Source organism: Rhodnius prolixus, unplaced genomic scaffold (genome assembly GCF_049639745.1).
Source record: "Rhodnius prolixus isolate KJV_2025 unplaced genomic scaffold, Rpr scaffold_11, whole genome shotgun sequence".
NCBI lineage: Eukaryota > Metazoa > Arthropoda > Insecta > Hemiptera > Reduviidae > Rhodnius > Rhodnius prolixus.
In genome coordinates, this window is record NW_027411625.1 from 15,982,974 (window position 1) to 16,002,750 (window position 19,777).

The 19,777-nt window shown below is 32.8% G+C and overlaps 1 protein-coding gene across 1 annotated transcript; it reads right to left on the bottom strand.

Moving 5' to 3' along the window:
- Nucleotides 1-211: 211 nt before the first annotated feature.
- Nucleotides 212-17,936, bottom strand: fkh (fork head box protein). The gene has a single exon (XM_074137710.1). It carries the CDS (start codon nt 17,011-17,013, stop codon nt 15,874-15,876), a length of 1,140 nt encoding a protein of 379 aa, XP_073993811.1. The 5' UTR covers nt 17,014-17,936; the 3' UTR covers nt 212-15,873.
- Nucleotides 17,937-19,777: the final 1,841 nt, after the last annotated feature.

A 19,777-nucleotide genomic window follows, 5' to 3' on the forward strand; every position in this document is an offset into this window, starting at 1 on the left:
TTTATGAAATTTAAAACTGAAAATACAATTAGGAAAGGAAATAATATCGCTTTACCAGCAAACCTTGTGATTTCTTTACAGTTGAGTTTTTCCTTGCTCAGTTTCTGCACAGTAGCTATTTTTCTTTAACCATGGACATGAGAGAGAAAGGATGCTTTGGAATGGAACAGAATGGGAAATTGTTGATAAATAAATAAATGAATAAAAAATATTAAAAATGATAATAATGTAAAAATAAATTGAACATAATTACAATAAAAACAATTAGACATTTTTACTGAAAATTTCATTGTTTTCTTTAGGTAACTCTTTGATTTTTTCTTTGACAAAAAAATCCGATTAATTTTAGATTACATACATAGTTCTTTTTCTCTTTTCCCTTGTAGCATTATTTATAATTTTTTTTTTTTTTGTGAATCAACTAAAGTATCATAAATATTTACAAGTCATTTATTTTTACTTTTTTTTCATTAAAAAGAAATCTGCATAAACAAATTCATTTAATGTTAACTATAAACTTTATTTGTCTCAAAAACCTACGTTGATTGCAGTTTTCTTACTTTTTAATCATTCAAAAAGCTCCCATACTTTCTATTTGCATAGGTTAAAACCTGCAATATTATTTGCAATTAAGCAGTAATTAAAGTAATGATTTTTTCGGTTTTTGAGTGTGGCCATTCGTGCTTCCAAATGTACACTACCACCTAATTTGTAAAGTTTACCAAGGAATATTTGTTATTTTAGTCAACAACAGATTTGGTTCTCCCGTGAGTGTAAAAATATATGAAAAGGTGCAAACAAACAGTTTTCTTGAGAAATTTCAAATTAGAAAGTACTCATGTATCTAGACCTTTACAACTACTTATTCAATACTTGTCAGCGTATAATGTGACTATTATACGAACAGAAAAGGAGACTAATATGTTATAATTTCAATGCTTAGTGTCCGAAAATTCGTGAGTTTAACTCGCAAATTTCAGCTTTATTTAATCCAGTCTCAATTTTAGGCCGGCTAAATTTCCAAAAACGGAAGTACGATTTTACTGAAGCGATTTTTCAGTTGTATTACTTTTTAAGTTCTCGAAATAGGTTTTCAAATTTTGTTTTTAAACTAGGTTTATACTATTAACGTATCCTTTCTAACGTACCCACCTGAATGTCTAGCACTTTGTTTTCAAGGAACTGACTTTTAAACTCGTCTAAAATCATTCCTTTTTTTAAATGATTTAAGGCGCGTCAACATCTGAGGTTATTGGCGCCCGGAGCTTATTTCAGTGCACTGTCGGCATCTGGACAGTCTTCTCTCGTTACAGACAACACTGTCCACCACCAGACAGTGAGCAGCAAGAACCTTCTAGGAAGAGAAAATCTAAGGGCCAGCAGCTGGATTCGAACCCAGGACCTCCGCGTGGAAATCATCATATCCCTCATTCATAATAATGTACTGTTTTACTATTTATATAAAGTTAAAGGATGTTTTCATAATTTTTATAGTTTTAAATTTGAAGATAATCGGTTAACTTGGGAAAGTAGGTTTTAATTTCCTCGAAAAGTGCTCCAATTTCTTTCGGAAAAATTGATTCCTTGGGGGTTCTGAGATGTTCATATACTTAACCCTATAACTGAAAGCATTCTTCTCTTGATTTGATGTTTTAAGTCTGTCATTTAAGGCACGCCCATACATCACGTTATGAAAAGCGGAAATTCAATGTTACAAAAAAGATTGACAATTAAATGAAATTATTGCGTATTAAATGAAAGCTACGTGAGTTTCACGCTTCAACGTCTGACGTTTCCGGCGCTCACTTTCTTCTTCCCATCTCATGATAGTGTTCTAAAAATAGCCCTGGCTGGGCTCGAACCCAGCACTTGTGACACGCCAGTCCAGCTTTCTATACCACTCAGCTGCCCCATCCTTCGTCAGCCGTCTTAATCTAATTATAGTAGACAAACATTTTTATTCAAAATTGAGATATTCACAGATAGTTAGCTCGTAAATGTAGTTAAATGGTGACAAAAATGGGGGCATAGCACGTAGCGGGAAGGATATCTGAACGTAAACATCACTTAGATCAGAACTCAGGGCCATCGAAAAATCCAGCTACTAAGCCACACAGACTTTCCAGGACTACACGATAGTGTTTCTTGGAAGTATCTAGAAGAGAGGAACTGCCATAAATTACTCAAAGGAAGTAAATGAATATGTCTAGTTATGCTTCTAGCCAGATTCGACGCCACCAGCATAGGATTTCAATCTTGAGAGTCAAATGTAAATCTTCCGGAACTCGAACCAATTTTCCCGCAATTGGTATTACGTAATAAATAGTATTCAAAGTTTAATAACTATACTTGAAGCTTTAGCACCAGTTCACTGATGAACCTTTAGAAGATACCAATTGGAAATCCTCTCAAGAAAATCAATTTTCCACTTAGAAAAGTGAGTAATTAAATCTGAAGAAAATTTCGTCTTCTGGGAACCTCAATAATACTTCATGTCTGGCCAGAACTGATTAAGAAAAAATTGTCACGTTCGCGATGGGTACTTTAAAATAGTTGCACGCAAATGGTTAGAAATAATCCAATGAAAGCTTCAGAGTTTTTTCGATAAAAATGAGAATACGAGGTAATAAAACAGAGTTAGTCATTCCATGCTCTCATAATTGACTAATCTTTATGATCATGTTAGTCTAGTTATGCTGCAGTCAGGGTAAAAGTCAGGTTCTGGAATCACGTTTTTTCAAAGTGGATGGCTTTCAGATTTGAAATATAAAGAATTATAGCGCTAGCAAGCAGGTGTTATTTCGGACTTCATAGACACACGAAAAACAAACAAATATCTCAGACATTAGGAAACGTTGTAGCGAACGTTGGAAAAGTTAGTTTATCTATTACGCCTCTGTGATGGTGGCCGAAGAAGTAGTGGGGAACAGAACAGGGACAGACGAAATGTGGAATCCGGCCAGCTCCGTAAATCCATGAATATAGAAAATCCATTGTCTTGTCTTTAGGAGACTCGCGTTAATTTCGCAATAATTCCAAATTGAACGACTCACTTTAAATCTTAGAAAAAAGAGATAAAAAACTTGAAATGTGCTGATTTTAATAAATAGAGGCCATAACAAATGGCATTGTTTAGTGAATTTATAAGATTTGATGATTTGCAGAAAATTTTTAAAGATTTGTCTTTAGTAAGCGTACTATTCAGTTTGAAGGTCAATGATGCACAGCCATCTACCCGTTGGAACTGATAAAGTTCCAATCAAATCTAATATTGGACATTCAATTTGCTATAAAAAAATTAATAAAACTGTTATGCCTCGTTAAATCTGTATAATTTACAGAAGGATGTGGCACAGTTTGAATCTGTAGCATTTCAAATTGAATTCCTCTCAATAAATTTTTGCTTTCTGCATTGACTATCTTGGCAGAACCAAAAGAAAGTTCATTCCAAATGACAGTTCTTATCAGGTACTGATTTGTTTTTTCGTTCAATCTATTTCGGTCTGTGATGAGTTCGTTCTGCCCGCTGGCCAAAAAGTTGCCTACCCTGTCTAGAAAATAGAGTTAGGTTTCTATTACACCTATGTTAGGGCAAAAACTTATTCAATGATGTGTGCCCTAATCAGTGGTCGATAAGAAGGAAAAGTATGATCGGATTTTTAACTAATTCCTATCATCTTCAACGCATAATATTTTTGAAATTTGGGAAATATACACATTCTAATTCCTTTTAGAATACCTCATGTGCAATGCACCGTCCAGAACCCACATAGCACAAACTTTTCTGGAAAATTCAAAGCTATAAAACCGATGCAGCTGTTTTCCATTTAACAAAACCATTTTGTAAAGTTTCCGCTTAATCCATTCTCTATTTAAATCCACGCAATGATTTTGGAACTCCAAACAGTTCTACAGGTGTACGTTTAGAGGGGAGCTTAATAAACAAAATTTCTCTCTCTCAATTGTCAAAAATTGTAGTAAGAGAAAGTCGTGTGAGTGTATGACGCAAGCGCAGCGAGCAATAACCTGCAACTTTGATATAACCTCCTATATTATGGAGGCTTCGGAAGACTTCATTAATTAGAAATCATTCGTGTATTTTTCAATTATTAATACCTTTTTAATAATTAAAAATTATAAAATTAATAAATTGAAACTATTCGTGTATTTTATATATTGAAAATGTGTATAGATCCGCTGTGCTGGATAATATAACTGATTTTATATGTATAGACGATGAATGAAAACCCTAAGCCATTCTGAACCATATTTGTATACGTCAGAGGTGGAATAATCAGTTTGTTGTAAAGAATTTAAGTTTAATTAAGATAACTTCCAACTCAATATGTGCTTACAATGTAGTTTATGGCAGATACACAATGGAAATAGAGTGTAGTGTGTGAGGGATATTTGTTGGAGCCAAAATCTCTACACCAAAGTGATTCATTAACCTCTGCTGATGGTAGAAACTTCGAAACTGATCAGAAATACAAAAAATATGCGCGCTACGTCGAATAAAATAAGCGATATTTTCTATGTATTAGAAAATATGTCAAAAATTGTTCTAAATACGAATTCTTTGAAAAAAAAAATGACTAAATGATACAGCGCTAGTTATAGTAAATCAAGAAACTATCACTTCATGTCACAAATGTGAACTAAAAGTAATCGCCATTTTTCCATTTGCCGCATAAGATTAAAGAAATAATTTGAGTACTTCATTTTCATTGAATATTTATCACATTATTTACATAATATTGTAATAAAATTATATTCTCTGCGTTGTTTCACCTTTTTCGAATTGTGTTTTTTTAACCCATTTAGGTTGAGAACCAATTTTAATGCGATTGCATTTATCTAAAATCTGAAAACTAAAAAAAATGAAATACACACAACCCGTGAGCCTCTAAGTTTGCCAAATCCATTACCGTAACTTCTTGTCTAACCTCCCACTTTTTTATTTTACTTATTCCAAACTATTTGTTTATGCAGATATATTTCTTTCTTTTACCCTACAAAAAATAAAATAAAACAAATTTATTTATATATTTATATAGCATATTATATAGAAATTTACAAATTATACAAGGATAATTATTGGAGTTTATCTCCTTATTTTTTCTGATTGACTAAAAAAAAATAATCAAAAATTGAAGTCTCTTCTGTTTGAAAAGTCGAGCTTAAATTCGGTGTTTCTTGCCTTTGTACCCTCTAGCCTAGGCTTTGTGCTTAATGAATTTTAAATGGACTGAATTTTGTTTAAAAAGATAATATTAAGGAAGTGTTCAACATTTTTACAATTTATACACTCCTTAATTTAATATAAAAATAAAATAAATTAAAAATAAAAAATAATAATTGTCAAATAGCCATTGTTCAAAGCCTTAAAATTATTTTTATACAATAGCTAAATTTAAATGAAAAAAACTGAATTGGTTTAGTTAGAGAAAGTTTAGAAAAAAATAAATAATTCATTTATCCTTACTTTCCTATTTTTCACTTCTGGTTTTAAGAACAACAGCTAGCCGACTATTTTTACTTTATTTATTTTATTTTTTTGGAAATAACATATTTTTGTTTTTCAATTATTTTTATCATTAAATTTTTTGGAAACTTGAGAATTTTTTTGTACAAAATATACCTTTTTTAAAAAAATTATGGATTCCACTCACTTCTCACCAACTAGAAAGTACTCGCTTCGGCGGTACATGTACTAAAAAATTGCAACCAACTCAAATGAAAAACTTCTACATAGTCATTTATTTGTTTAGTTAATATTAACTTTTAATTTAAGACGGGACAAAAAATATGAGAGATTTCTTCCTTTTCGTTTAAAATATTTACAATTAATTAATAACCATTTTTTCAGTCAAATTAGCTTTTCTTTTTCTTTTTTTTGTTAATTTTTCTCAATCAAAATATTTTCGTTTTCAATTCTTTTTTAACAGGGATATTCTATTTTCTAATATAATAAAAAAATTGTCAAAGAGAATTTCATCTTAAGAAATAGAACTGCTCACTTGAGAGCACCTAGAAACTCCAAAATGTTTCGTTAAATTGCTGTTATAATGTTTATGATACGAAAAGCCAATTTTATGTACAAGTTAATGCAGGCAATTTTTGAGAAATGTCTGCTTTGCATTCATTACGATATTTAAAAGTTTATTTAGTGAACATTGTAAAGATTATATTTGTATTTAAACGGTCAGACAGGTGGCATCTACATAAATGTAGTCATGTATTCTCTGCCAGAAAGAAGGAAACTAAATTCAATTTTTCTCTTTTTGCACTGGCCGACGCTGTGTGACCCGGTCTACTCAATTAAGACCGATTTATTTACCCAGAATCATGTGCTTAATGTGGACAGTAAAGAATCTTTATTCTAGCTGGTAAATGCGTTATTAGTGGTTGCAATTCATTCCGTTTATGTTCTAGCCTACGGAATCAAATTTATTGTCAATAGTGTCAATTATTTAACTCAGATGTTGTCGCGCCTTAAAGTAGAGAACAAATTTGGTATTCATTCGATTATATAGTACAGTGCCGTCTATTTATCAGTAGTTGTAAGTTCACTTCAAAATTAATAGATATTGGTAATAATATTGACCACCAGGCATCCTACTTTCAACAGATTCGACTTCTACCACCCAACTGTAAGTTCTGCATCCACTGCTGGCCCTGTGGCCTAACATTAAAACATGTCTAAGAATACAGAATACTTTTTTTTTTGGTCTTTAAGAAGGAACAAAAACAAAAAACAAGGTTACGAATGTTAACCCTCGGAAGTATTCGGAAAGGTGAGGCGTCTCACTAGAGACTATCACCAAGTTATTTTAAATGAAGTAACCTCACGTTGTATTGCAAAATACGAGAGTATTTTGGGTCGAAAGGTTCGTGCGTCAATTTCAGCAATGTGGATTAAATTTTGCTTTCCTATTGCATTTGGGTTTAATTTTTGAAAGTGTGTGGGTGTTCAGGGTTAAAAGCCAGGAAGGCGAAATACAAAATTATTCTTATTGAATAAGTATATAATTTGGCTATATCTAATAAATTAGATATTATTTTGAAAAACGAAATTTTAATCAGAATTTCATTAGAGTCATTTTTTTTTTACTTACTCAGGTGATGGGGTAAAAATTAAAAGTAAGAGATCTACACCTAATAAGGAGACTGAATGGGAACTTTTCACGTTAATTTTTTTACCTAATAATTGAAAGATTATTATTTCATCTGGCCGGTATTTTTGGTGCCCCTTCAGAGAATTTTATGTACAACAACCGAAGGTCCTCAAATAGGGTTCAGGGTTCAGCTTAAATTAAAGGTTAAAGTGGAATTCCATATTAATTTCTACTACATATAGCACAAAATGGAATACTCAGGCTTTCCATGCAGAATGCGCCACTGCATAACGCCTCAAAAACAGAAAAATGTGATTAGATAAAAACGTTTTAAATGGTACGTGTTTCGAGGGTAATGTTGCCTTGAGCATTTGAGTTACAAATTTAGAATAAATAAAGTTCTGAACCATTAGAAGAGAAAGATTGCAAAGGATTCATTTGTTGAATTATATGGTTTGGAACTCATTGATAGATAAGTTCATTGAATTGTAATTGACAAGCATACTGGTTTTCTTTTTAATTTCGACTCTTACAGAATATTATTGAATATTCAGCGATTACTTAGAAAATTTGAGCACATTTTTTAACACTTCTTCACAAACTGTACTGTCTCTGACTAAATCAGACGAATTGTCACCCTTTACATGTTTATGATTTTGAAGGCAATGCCTTAAGCGACCTTACTTGGGAAAATACCAAATTTTAGAGTGAATTAGGGAAGATATTGCCCGTTGGTCCTACAGCTACACGTACAATGCAGCTTCACTTTCTTCGGGGAGCTTCCTTACGGTTATTTCGCGTTTTAACACTAAATGAGAAGCATTATAGCTCATTGCAAGGATACAGCCGACGGTTTTAAAAGCAGGGCAGGAACTTGGTGTAGAGTGGATCCTAGACGACAAGCAAGTAAATTACTCAAACACAGGATATGAGAAAAAGGGATACTGAAAATGGTGACATCTTCGAGAACCTGAGAATGGCCTAAGGAAGACTTGAGCTACTGCATGGCGTCAAAGGTAAAAATCAGCAGTAGCGAAGTTGACTTGAACTAGATGATAACCCAGCAAGTGAATATCGATGATCGATGAATCGGGCGGTGGCAGTATGAATCTAGCAAGTAATTATTCACATTCCCCTTTCAGCTTGATGTGCTAAAATGTACGCGGTTCATCTTGCCTCAATTATCTGAGCACATCGAATGAGTAGAAAGTGGTTCTGCCAGCTAACTTCTGAGCAGTGTGTAGACGTCACCTTGCCGGAAGAGAGTTGACTTGTTATGTCGCAACAAGAAAAACATGGCTAGACAAGTACAAGTAAAAGGGGTGGAAAATGGGAACTACTAGCGAAGGATGGCAAGATTCCTTGGACTGCACCGCAAGGAGTAGGATGACACCATTTGACGCTATGTAATTAGACAGATATGACCAGAGAGACTTACTGGTTGAAAGGCCAAATTAAAAGCGTTGAAAAAAGGACTTGACTTGAATGAAATGCATGAAGAATTCCCATAAGAGATTTCCAGGTTGATTTCGTGTAGCCCCCTACACGAGTTGACTGCGCAATGGCCACTGGACATGATTACCTGAAAAAGCATTTGCAAGTGGTGAGTATACCCTCGCTAGCGGCACTGCAGGAGGGAAAAATGTCCTTTCCAGTCGTTATTTCAGGTTAAAGCCGATTCACCTGATTGGATGACGTCGAATGGACGAAATGGCCAATGAAATATCGTTGGTTGACAAAAAATGAAATTAGTGATTCGAAAAAATTTAGAAATCCTATCTTTTCCTAGAAAAGCGAACCTTAAGAATCTTGAGCGTGATCTCACTCGACTTTCCTCGCAACTCTAAATTGAGCGATCCTCCAAATGGCGAATTTCATAAATATGTTTGCTACTAACAATGTACCCTTTGTGAAACTTTAGTAAACTGGGCTTCATAATGAAAAGCTCAATGTAGATTTTCCTAGAAAAGTGTTCAATTAAAAGCAAAAAGGGAAACACTGAGTGCTTTCACGTTAGTTTGTGTTCAAATTATTGTAATACACGTGCACACAGACAGACCATTATATTTGACAAAAATTGTTTTTTCCTAACTCAGAGGACCAGAAATCGTGAATATCCGGTGAATGCTTTTTGGAGAATCCAGTGGTAAGAGAAAATAACACAAACATTTAAAGAAATTTGCATTTACAGTGGAATATAAGAGAAATAGATGCCAATTTGCGCTGGAGAAAGGTTTTAAGTTTTTGCAGATTATCTCTCTTTGAGATAAGACTATCTGGCGGAAACTTGGAACATTAGAAAGTTCAGAATACGGGGCAGAAAGCTTTAGAAAACTGCAACCGCTCATAACTTGAGTAAGAGCATAAATATCGAAATCAGTCAAGATCTAAGTTATGCGCGAATACATAAAAACAATAACATTTTTCCTACATTTGTTTACAGACGCTTCAATGTGGAATGAAATGTATTAAGGCCACTATAGTAAGTTTGCTAGAAGTTGGTTGGTTTGTCCTTGTATTTAAAATATCTTTTAGGCGCATTTTCATGGAAACCGGTTGACATCATTCACTACTTACAGAAAATCTCAAAATAAGATTTAGATGGATTCGCAAAGTAATTTGGCTTAAGAAATAATGAAATCGTTCTTTACTGTTTGACACAAAAATTTTGGAAACCTGAGGATACGGAGACTTGTAAGAAGTGCACCCGTTAAAATTATGCATTATTGCACAATCCGAGCAGAGGTTTACTCTTTAAGTACGAGACACTGAAGCCCCATTAATGGCGCACAAAACAAAAGACTCACTAATTTTTTTAATTAATTGATCATAATTAGTATATATATTTTTTAATTTAAACCGCTTCAATTTATTTATATTTATCTATCGAAGAAATTTTTCCGAGATATAATTTGAATACTTTTTATAAGGGATGGTTCTAGTTTTTAGTACCGTTTAAGTAATAAAAACATAAAGCTATCCGCCTGAGAAAAGCTATTCAATATCTATTTTCCTACGACGTACACACAAGTATATGTAAGTCTAACATTCTTATATTTGAAAATTAATTTTCTAGGAAAATTCACTCAGTTGACTTTTCTTTGTTTTGCTTTAGGCGGAGGTTGTAAGGGAGAGTTGAGTCCAAATTGTATTATTTGCGTGAACTTGTTTAATGTTAAAAGCACGAAAACATTTAGAAAGAAATCTAAGTTGGACAAAAATTGACCATGCAATATGAAAACAATCACCTCCATTGAGAATTTTTTAGAAAGTTGAGAGTGCCTTATTATAAGAGGAATGATCGCTGAAGAAGCAATGCAATAACTTGATGAAGCTTTGCTTTTTTATGGCTGTCTAACTCGAAGAAATAGTGCTCCCTCTTTGCAAACGTTTTGGTCGGTGAATGAAACTAAAGTAGATAAAGAAGGAAGGTTACATTCTTGGTGCTCTAAGCTATGGTTGCCAAAAGTTAATAATAAATCACAAAAACCAGAATGCAAGTGTGACAAAAAAGCGTACAGAGGGCAGTATAATAGGAAGGAACAAAGCAATGGTACTAAGGAGACTTCGCTTAGAGTTTAGAGAGATATCACAGAGTGGTCTCCCTGTTACATTCAGAAGATGGTAGAACTAAGTTAGGAAGGAACAGGATTCTATGTGGCCTCAAGGAATCAGTACCGCTCCCGTTAGCACAAGAGCAAAGAATTGGAGGAGAAGACAGCAAACTGCCAATTCAAGGAACCACTGGTTCTGCATAAGTCTTTAAAATTCCAGTATCATACCAAAGGTCTATTTCATTTTAAATTTATTTCTATATTTTTTACTTTGAACATTATTTAGAAGGATATTTATTTTGTTTCTGTATTTGTTTTATGTAAATATGAATAATGAAGGATTTATCACTGCCATTAACTTCTTATAAGGGAATGTTAGGTCCGCCAATATTCTTAAATTTAACCCTTAGAAAGAGTTTAGCGGATGTCGGGAGTGTGTCACATTATAAAATCTTCGACTAGAAACGCAAGTTATTCACAGCATCCACCACAATACTCAGCATAATGAGGCAACATGGGGGTTCCTCAGGGAGTTAATTAACATTAATAGGATGACTGCAGCTAACTCAAAGTGATGATCATATATACGGCTCCTGATAAAGGACCATCAGCGACTAATCGACTACAAAAAAGGGGACGAGCTGTTTGTACATTGTTCAATGAGATCTTGACGGGCAACGTTGTTCTCACTGCACTAGAAAAAGGTATGAAAGAGTTCACAACGAAGAAATTGAGCAGAAAGATTAAATTCGTGGGAGCCTTCGGAGAACTTGAGGAAAACAGAAGAAAGTACATTCGAGGATAAAATTGGCATCATGAGGTGAAAACGTCCGAGCCGATTGAGGGTGAGACTGATGAGCAATCATCTCTAACAGCAAATCCCGCAATCAGAGTGATAAAGCGTCACAAAGAAAAAAGAGAAAAGTTATTAGGTTAATGGAAATATACCCTCTAAAGTGTGATCAAATGTCATGGTGAGAATAAGAGTCCCGCGCAGGATGGAAGGCACCAGTGAACGCAACGGTCAGTGAGCACTTTATGGAGGACCAGATCTGGTGGCCATATTAAGCAAGGCAGGTTGTCCAATGTGAATGCAGCCGCGGCTAGAGTGAAGCACGATTAGAATCATTTAGCGATAGAAAGAGAAAAAGTTTAATTTTTAAAAAATCAAAAGCGTAAGCTTTCATATTGGTGTACAGCTGGAAACAAAATTTGTCGACTTCTTGACAGAAAAAACAACGCGCTATGAACGAATAAAAGTCAAGGGTAAAATTTATTCGATATTGATGTATGGCATAATAAATTTATGCAGTAATTGAAACAAAGTTGATGTGCGAAAACCGCCAGCGTTTGGACAAAGTTTTTGAATTTCAGTCCAATAAGAAATAGATTTCTGGCCAAAAGACAAATAGAGTGCATTTTCGTTTCTGCTATTAAGAAAACTGCACATAGCATCGACTTCATATCACTGGTGGCTGGCATGAAAACTATGGAGCCTAAATTTGATTGAAAAATATTTAGAACAAAAAAAAAATATCTAAAAAAAAGTAATTCTTAAAGTATTGAAAAATAGTACCCAGTTGGTTGGGTGGACCTTACGTCCACTTATCAAATTAGGTATTGTGGACGGAGGTATCTAGCTAACCTACTACTTTACTAAACTCCTCATCTTAAATATCAATAAAAATCCAAGGCATAAACCGGAATCGATAATAATAATAAATTTTAGCTGTGTGGACCTCACCGCTAAACGCTCTAAGGTTAATTGTTTACTATTCATAACAGCATGCTTGTTATTTCTTTAAACTTGAAACTGGTATTAGAATTAAGTTTGCTGAATAGGACGGAACCAATCAGCGTTAAAATCCAGCGTTGCAATCCCTACAGGTCTGAAATATTTTTTAAAAAATCAATCTATTCCAAAAAAAAAGGAGTTGAAATTCGTACAAAGTTCGATTAATTCTTAAACTGTGAAAGGTTTTGTTCAACTTGTTGAAAAAGTTATAAAATGGTTTGAAAATTGTTATTATTGCACTTAATTATAGACAGAAAATTTTATTAAAATTTGGCCGTACCAGAATTAAATTAGGTTCAAAAAAAATATGCTAGAAATCTTGCGATCAACTTAAACCAAACTGAACTTCCTTTTAAATCCAAATTCAAGCTATTCCTTTGTTATATTTGAATCAGAAAAGGTGGAAAATTTATTGACCAAAAAAAAAGCAGGTTTAATTTAACTAACAAAATGTTTGAGAATGTTTCTTTTGGCTAGTAAAAAAATTATAAATTGATTGGGAAAAAATATAATGAATTTAAGAATGTATCAGTCAATTAAAGAAAGGTTTATCTTGACTGATAAATACTTAATTGATTAAAAAATATTTATTCTGCTTTGAAAAAATATATACATGGACAGAACATGTTTAATTTATTATGAAAAGGTTCGATTTGTTTGTAAACAGTTTAATTTGATTTAAAAACGTTTAATTTTATAGGAAAACGTTAATTTCTCTGGAAAATATTTAAGAAGAAAAACAAAGTTTAATTTGATTGGAAAAATATTTCATTTGTTGAAAAAGAATTCAATTTTGTATTAAAACAATTTAATTTCACCGAACAAAGGAATCATCTGAATGGAAAATGGCTAAACTAATGCACACATTCACAAAATTCAGGTAGTCTGATAAAAATATAAATCATCGGAAAAAAACATTTAAAACTTGCAGATAAGAATTATAACCAGATTTTGTTAATTGTTTAATTTTGCAAAAAAAAAAGTTATTTAAATTCAAAAAATTATTTAATTTCAACTCAATAAAATTTTTGTGTTTTTTACATATATTTTGTTTTTCTTTTTAAAGAAAAATTTCTTACGCATTTCTCTCGCGTATCGAACTACAACACAAACTTGAGTAAATGCAAACATATCTATCAAACGAATTCTCTCAGATGAAAATCCAGAACCGATATTCAAAATTACAAAAATTATAGCATGCTATCTCGTAAAAAGTTTTTTTAAAGTAATAATTAAGTTGAAAAATTGTTTTTCTTATTACAAAGTTTAATTAGTTTTTTAAATAGATTATTCTATTGATAATGTTTTTAGAATAATCCATATGAAATTTGTTTCGAAAGGTTTTAATAAATGGAATTTGATTGATGCAAAATGATTTAATAATGAATTTACTTGAAATACAAACTTAAACTTAGATTGAAATTTTTAAGCGCACTTGAATATTTTACGCTGTTTGAAGTGTTAAATTTTGTTTACTTAAAAAGGGTTTAGTTTCATTGAATAAAGCGAAATTATTTTGTTCATGAAGATTAACATCAATTAAAGTTAGCCTTACCAAGAAGCTCGGTTTGTTTTTTTAAGAAGAAAAATAAGAAATCAATAATGAAAATTATATTACTTAGAAACTGTTGAATAAATTGGTTCATGTCCGAACTGCGGGATAATATACTCGTAGTTGATTTTATCTTCCAAAACATGTCTTTTTGCTTGAATTCTGAACGGTATCGAGAGATTAGGTGTGTAAAAGCGAAGCCTGCAGTTGTGAAACCCTCTAGATCCTCCTCAGAAACCTGACTGATTTGAAGCCGAATGAAAATAACAGAATCTAATCAAAATTAAAACAAACCATATATATATATAAATGGCGATGTTTCAATTTTTTCTTTTATCTAATTTTTAAGACCAATTTTAAACAATTCTCTCCATCGCCAGTTAGGAGCCTATAACTCTGGCGCTGTAAAAATCAAAACCCCTTACTGACTTTGAAATAGAAAACGCTAACACGTCTAATAACACAAAAAGATGACTGAAAACAACTAATAATTTTAGGGAACAAAGACTATTTTATTTGATTGAAATAGTTAGTTGTTGAATACCGTATAAGAATGAAATTAAGTGAAACGACTATAAATTATTTAAATAAAAAACACTTTTATTGAAATTAAGAAACAATATTACATTTCAATGAAATGTGCAGGAATTATTTTTCAATTTATTATAATACAGATATAAATCGTAAAATTTTTGATTTTAATTTTGGTATTAGTTGAGAGAAATCCTTCGCGAAAAAGAAATTAATTTAGGTTTATAAGAATTTAATGAAAATATTAAAGTGCATTCAATTTAGAAATAAATAGAAAATAGTAAATTTTGTGTTTTGTTTCAATTTTAGATTTGGTCAACCGATTATTTTTATTGGTATTTGTTGAAATTAATTGAAAACAACTTAGTTGATGTGTAAAAAAATATATAACAGATTTAAATTTATTTATATCGGTGTAAATAAAGAGCTGTTTGAAACTAAAGAACTGGCTGTGAAAAAGGTTTAATTTAATTGAAATATGAAGAAATTGAAAAGAAAGTTCTAGTTTCAAATAATTTGGTATAAATTGATTAAACTCACAATTTGAAACCACAATGCTGGACAATTTCTATTCATATGCATGCTTTCTTTGATTGAAACCGGTTTCAGTGAGACTAATTCATCCATCCCCAAAAAGATTGGTACATCCAGGTTCTCGCTAAAAATGCTTTTGAAAAATGTTCGCTAAAGTTTCTTTTAAATTAATTCCTTAAATTTACCCAAAAAAAGGTATGCTTTTTTTAAAAAAAAAAAAACATTTTAAATATTTGATTGAAATTTATAATTAAATAAAAAACACCAGCTTTTATTTGACTGAAAAATGCTTCATTCTTAAACCAAAAAAATTAAATAGAAAATTGTTTTTGAGGGGAAAACATGTAGGTATTCATCACTAAACAAACAAAAAATATCCACAGTACAATTGCAAAGACATAATTTTATTGGGCAGGATTATTTCTTATTTCTTGTAATTTTTACTGAAGGGGCCTTCCAAAAAATGTAATTACTGTACTATTTTTGATTTTGTTAAGCGAAATTAGTTTTAATTTTTGCGGGGTAAAGTTGTTTGAATGAATTAATTGAGGTAGAGATTCATTGAATTTTTGGGGTTTATGAGGGTTTTGGGTTACTATTATTTTTTGAAAAGCCCGCCTTGACAAAGCTGCCAGAATTAAAATTAAAAATATAATAGTAATAACATTATATTATTTACAAATGCCCGAAAGTCTTAAATTATTTTTATTAATATATTTATTTAGTTTTGTCCAACTTTTTAATTTTATTTTTTGTTTATTTTTGATCTTACCCAGTGAGCGGGTACTGTCACAAAGCTGTTGTCCCTGGCGGTGTGTGGTACAGCGAAGATTGATAGTAGCTGTCCTGGTAGTTGCCATACTGTGAAGCCATTTCATACATTTTGATCTCGGTTTTGGATTCAGTCGGTAGTAGTCTTGTTATAGAGAACGGATGCGAAGCGGCTGTATATTCTTGTTTCAGATTGTGGTGACTACTATAGTCGGTTAAAGCTAGATGTGAATGCCATCGACTACCAAGTAGATCTTCTTGTGGCTGTATGCACAGATCAGAACCACTTTGGTGCAACAGTGAAGCCATTGGATCTGTTTGTAAATTTAGATCATTTTTATCCAGTTTCTCTGGTTTTTTGTTATCTTCATGGTGGCCACCATGATGCTGCAGACTATGATGGTGATGGTGGGTGTGTGGTGATACACTCTTATGCGACTGCCGTTGCGCTTCTTTCTTGTCATCTTTAAATCGTTTTTGTCTTCTTAGATAGCAACCATTTTCAAACATATTACCAGAATCTGGATGCAATGTCCAAAAACTTCCTTTGCCCGGTTTGTCCGGTGTACGTGGTACTTTAACAAAACAATCGTTGAAGGAAAGGGAATGCCTGATAGAATTCTGCCATCTCTGCTGGTTTTGACGATAGAACGGAAATAGGTCCATGATGAATTGATAGATTTCGGACAGAGTTAGCATTTTTGTCGGTGAATTCTGGATGGCCATGGTGATTAAAGAGATGTAACTGTAGGGTGGTTTTGCATGCGTGTAGCTACGCCTGTAAGATTTATCCGTCCTGGCCCTCTGCAAAGCGGCTACAGAACTCGGAGAAACAGTCTCGCCAATGGCTTCTCTGTTCTGCAACCCAGTAGACATTTGATATGCATTAATGTTCATACAGTTGCTAACCGTATTCATATTTCCATAGCCCATAGAGCTGGAGCTCATGCAGTTACCATTCATAGCTGACATACTTCCCATGCCCGTATGTGGTCCAAGCATATTCGTGCTAAAACTACCAGCCTGTGGTGAAGAATTCATAGATACACAAGGCATTGAGTTTATATTATAGGTAGATGTCATTGTTGGACTCATATTAACATTTGTCATTGCACTGCCAACCGTATCTGAATATAGTTTTTGAGATAACATAGTCATACTAAAAATATTTTTATAATAAAAACTAACTCACACTTTTTTACTAGTTTTTTCCTTTTGCTCTAAAAAGTAACTATCCACACACGGACTACGCTGTAAATGTTCACGAGAGAGAAGTCGCACTTTTACTGCTCAAAGAAGTTTCTATTAATTTCATTCAAAAAGCATAAATAAGTAAACTAATCCGAAAAAAATAATAATAATAATAATAGCAATAACATCAACAGTAATAATAAAGAAAACATTTAAAATAAAATATCACAAACGTTTTGTTTTCTCAAAGTGAATCCATTGTTAAGTAATTAAAATACTTAGTTTGTTTATATTTATTTAACCCGGGCTTTTTACTTAAAAACAAAATTGAATCCTCCACACTATAAACACGAACTACACTGGTGACTGTACCACGAATAAACGCAAATGCTGGATGTTACAAGCATATAGTAAAGTAAAAGCCAGTGGGTGCCTTTAGTGGGGATAGCAGTCTACCCTCCTTGGGCACTCTCGTTGCTCTCTCTTGCTCCATCCAAACTGCGGAGGGGTATAGAGAGGGGAAGCGGAAAAATAAAATAAGAAAAGAAGATCAAAATAAAAGCAAAAAAAAAATCATTCCAGAAGGGAAATACTTGAAAACACCCCACTCTGAGCCCTGAACACTCGGGTGGGGGATTATTAAGGGGGGCTATGCAGTTCGGAGCTTTTGAGCCAATGGCAGTCCAGTAACCAAGACAACACGGGCTCGGACCAATCCCAAATAGGGAGATGGTCTCTCTATTGGGGACAAATCCAAGCCCTAAAACGCGGGAGGGGATTTCGTTACACTGCACAAAACTGTAGTAGGGGAACTTGGCGCTCTAATGCCGGCTACCTCCTCTACGTCTCCGAAACTTCAATCCCCACTATTTCCCATCCAACACCTGACGAAGGACCACGCCCCTTAACTCAGTCTCTTCTCACAAAACAAAATCAACTGAAAATACAAGAGAGAGAAAAATTATAGATAAAAAAAAGTAAAAAATAGAAATGAACAAGTTGGGAAGTAGTCGAGCGCAATGCTCCATAGCAACCCCCGGAGATGTAACCTTCCTTCTGTTGGCTTACTTCCTTACGAGGAGTATGGTAAGTCTTCTCACTAACTCACTTACATTTGTAACTTGCTAACTTTTTTGCAATAATAACTTCAAATTTTGATAGTCCTCTTCTCCAAACAATACACCCAAAAGTAGGCTTTTTTTTTACTTACTCCCCACCGCACGTTAGGAGAAGTATTGCAATCGTTCTAATTTTGAATGTTTATTGAAAATATCCATTTTGAGCTTCCTTGAGTAAGTGTTTTAGTGTTAGTTAGTTAGTATGAAAGTGTCATGAGTACAAGTGGGACTGTTCAGTATAATATACTATATTTGAGTCGGCATAATTCAAAAACGAAAAATTGCAATAACTTTTTTTAAAAAATTAACCGAAAGCGTCACTTCACTGACACGATTTTCCAGTATTTTGCTGGTTTACACCAAAACAGCTCCGATAATTCCCTTGAAACTGGGTATTCTGATAACTATGTCCATCTATAACTTATATTTGAAGCGAAATACAATACCTTTGGGGAAGGGTTGAGGTGTGCTTTCCTCTCATGCGCTGTTTATGTATACTGTACATTCTCATCACCAGTGTTATACTAATATGAATTAAATGTGAAACCAAAATTCCGGAAAGTGAGACAACCGGAAGGCCCAATTTGCTGACAGACTCCTTTTTTTCAAATGCTTTCAACTATTTCTTTAGACTGCACACTACAGTACAAATCTATGCACGTATCACCATTACTTTTATTCAAAACATTCGACCAAGAAAGTAGGGAGAGGTGATGTCAAACTCTCGTCTGAAGTTATATTACAGAATATTGTAGCTTTTAACACCTGTACAATATTTATGAGTAGTTAAAATACTGAGTTGGTAGAATATTAGTATTCCAGAATAACGATACGGCCTTTCCCATGTTTTGTGTAGTTTTTGTAGGTAGTACGCAGGTTTCCTTTTCATCTTTGATATCCAGCACTGCGGATCTAACCCCATTTTGAACAGTTTCCTTTTGAATTTTGACATAACGTTTGTAAGGCCGATCACTTTAAGTTTGAAACTTCTGTTTAGAAAATATTGATTTTAGAAGAGCTGTGACGTCACGCTCCCTTGAATATAATCGTTCTATTAATAAACATGTACAATAATAAATTCAACTTCTAAATTCAAGAAATTTCAATTACGTAAATCGCTCTAAGAGAATATGGCGTTATTGCTTAAATATGTTTTAATTTATTTTATTAATGAAATTTAACCATAAATTTTTTCAGAAACTGAAAAACTACATAATGAAATGGTCATATTGAAATAGTGTCATATTGAAATAGTGTCATATTGAAATAGTGTCATATTGAAATAGTGTCATATGGAAATAGTGTCATATTGAAATAGTGTCATATTGAAATAGTGTCATATTGAAATAGTGTCATATTGAAATAGTGTCATATTGAAATAGTGTCATATTGAAATAGTGTCATATTGAAATAGTGTCATATTGAAATAGTGTCATATTGAAATAGTGTCATATTGAAATAGTGTCATATTGAAATAGTGTCATATTGAAATAGTGTCATATTGAAATAGTGTCATATTGAAATAGTGTCATATTGAAATAGTGTCATATTGAAATAGTGTCATATTGAAATAGTGTCATATTGAAATAGTGTCATATTGAAATAGTGTCATA

Excerpts from the sequence above, each read along its gene's own strand:
- fkh (XM_074137710.1), bottom strand. The coding sequence starts at position 17,013 with ATGACTATGTTATCTCAAAAACTATATTCAGATACGGTTGGCAGTGCA.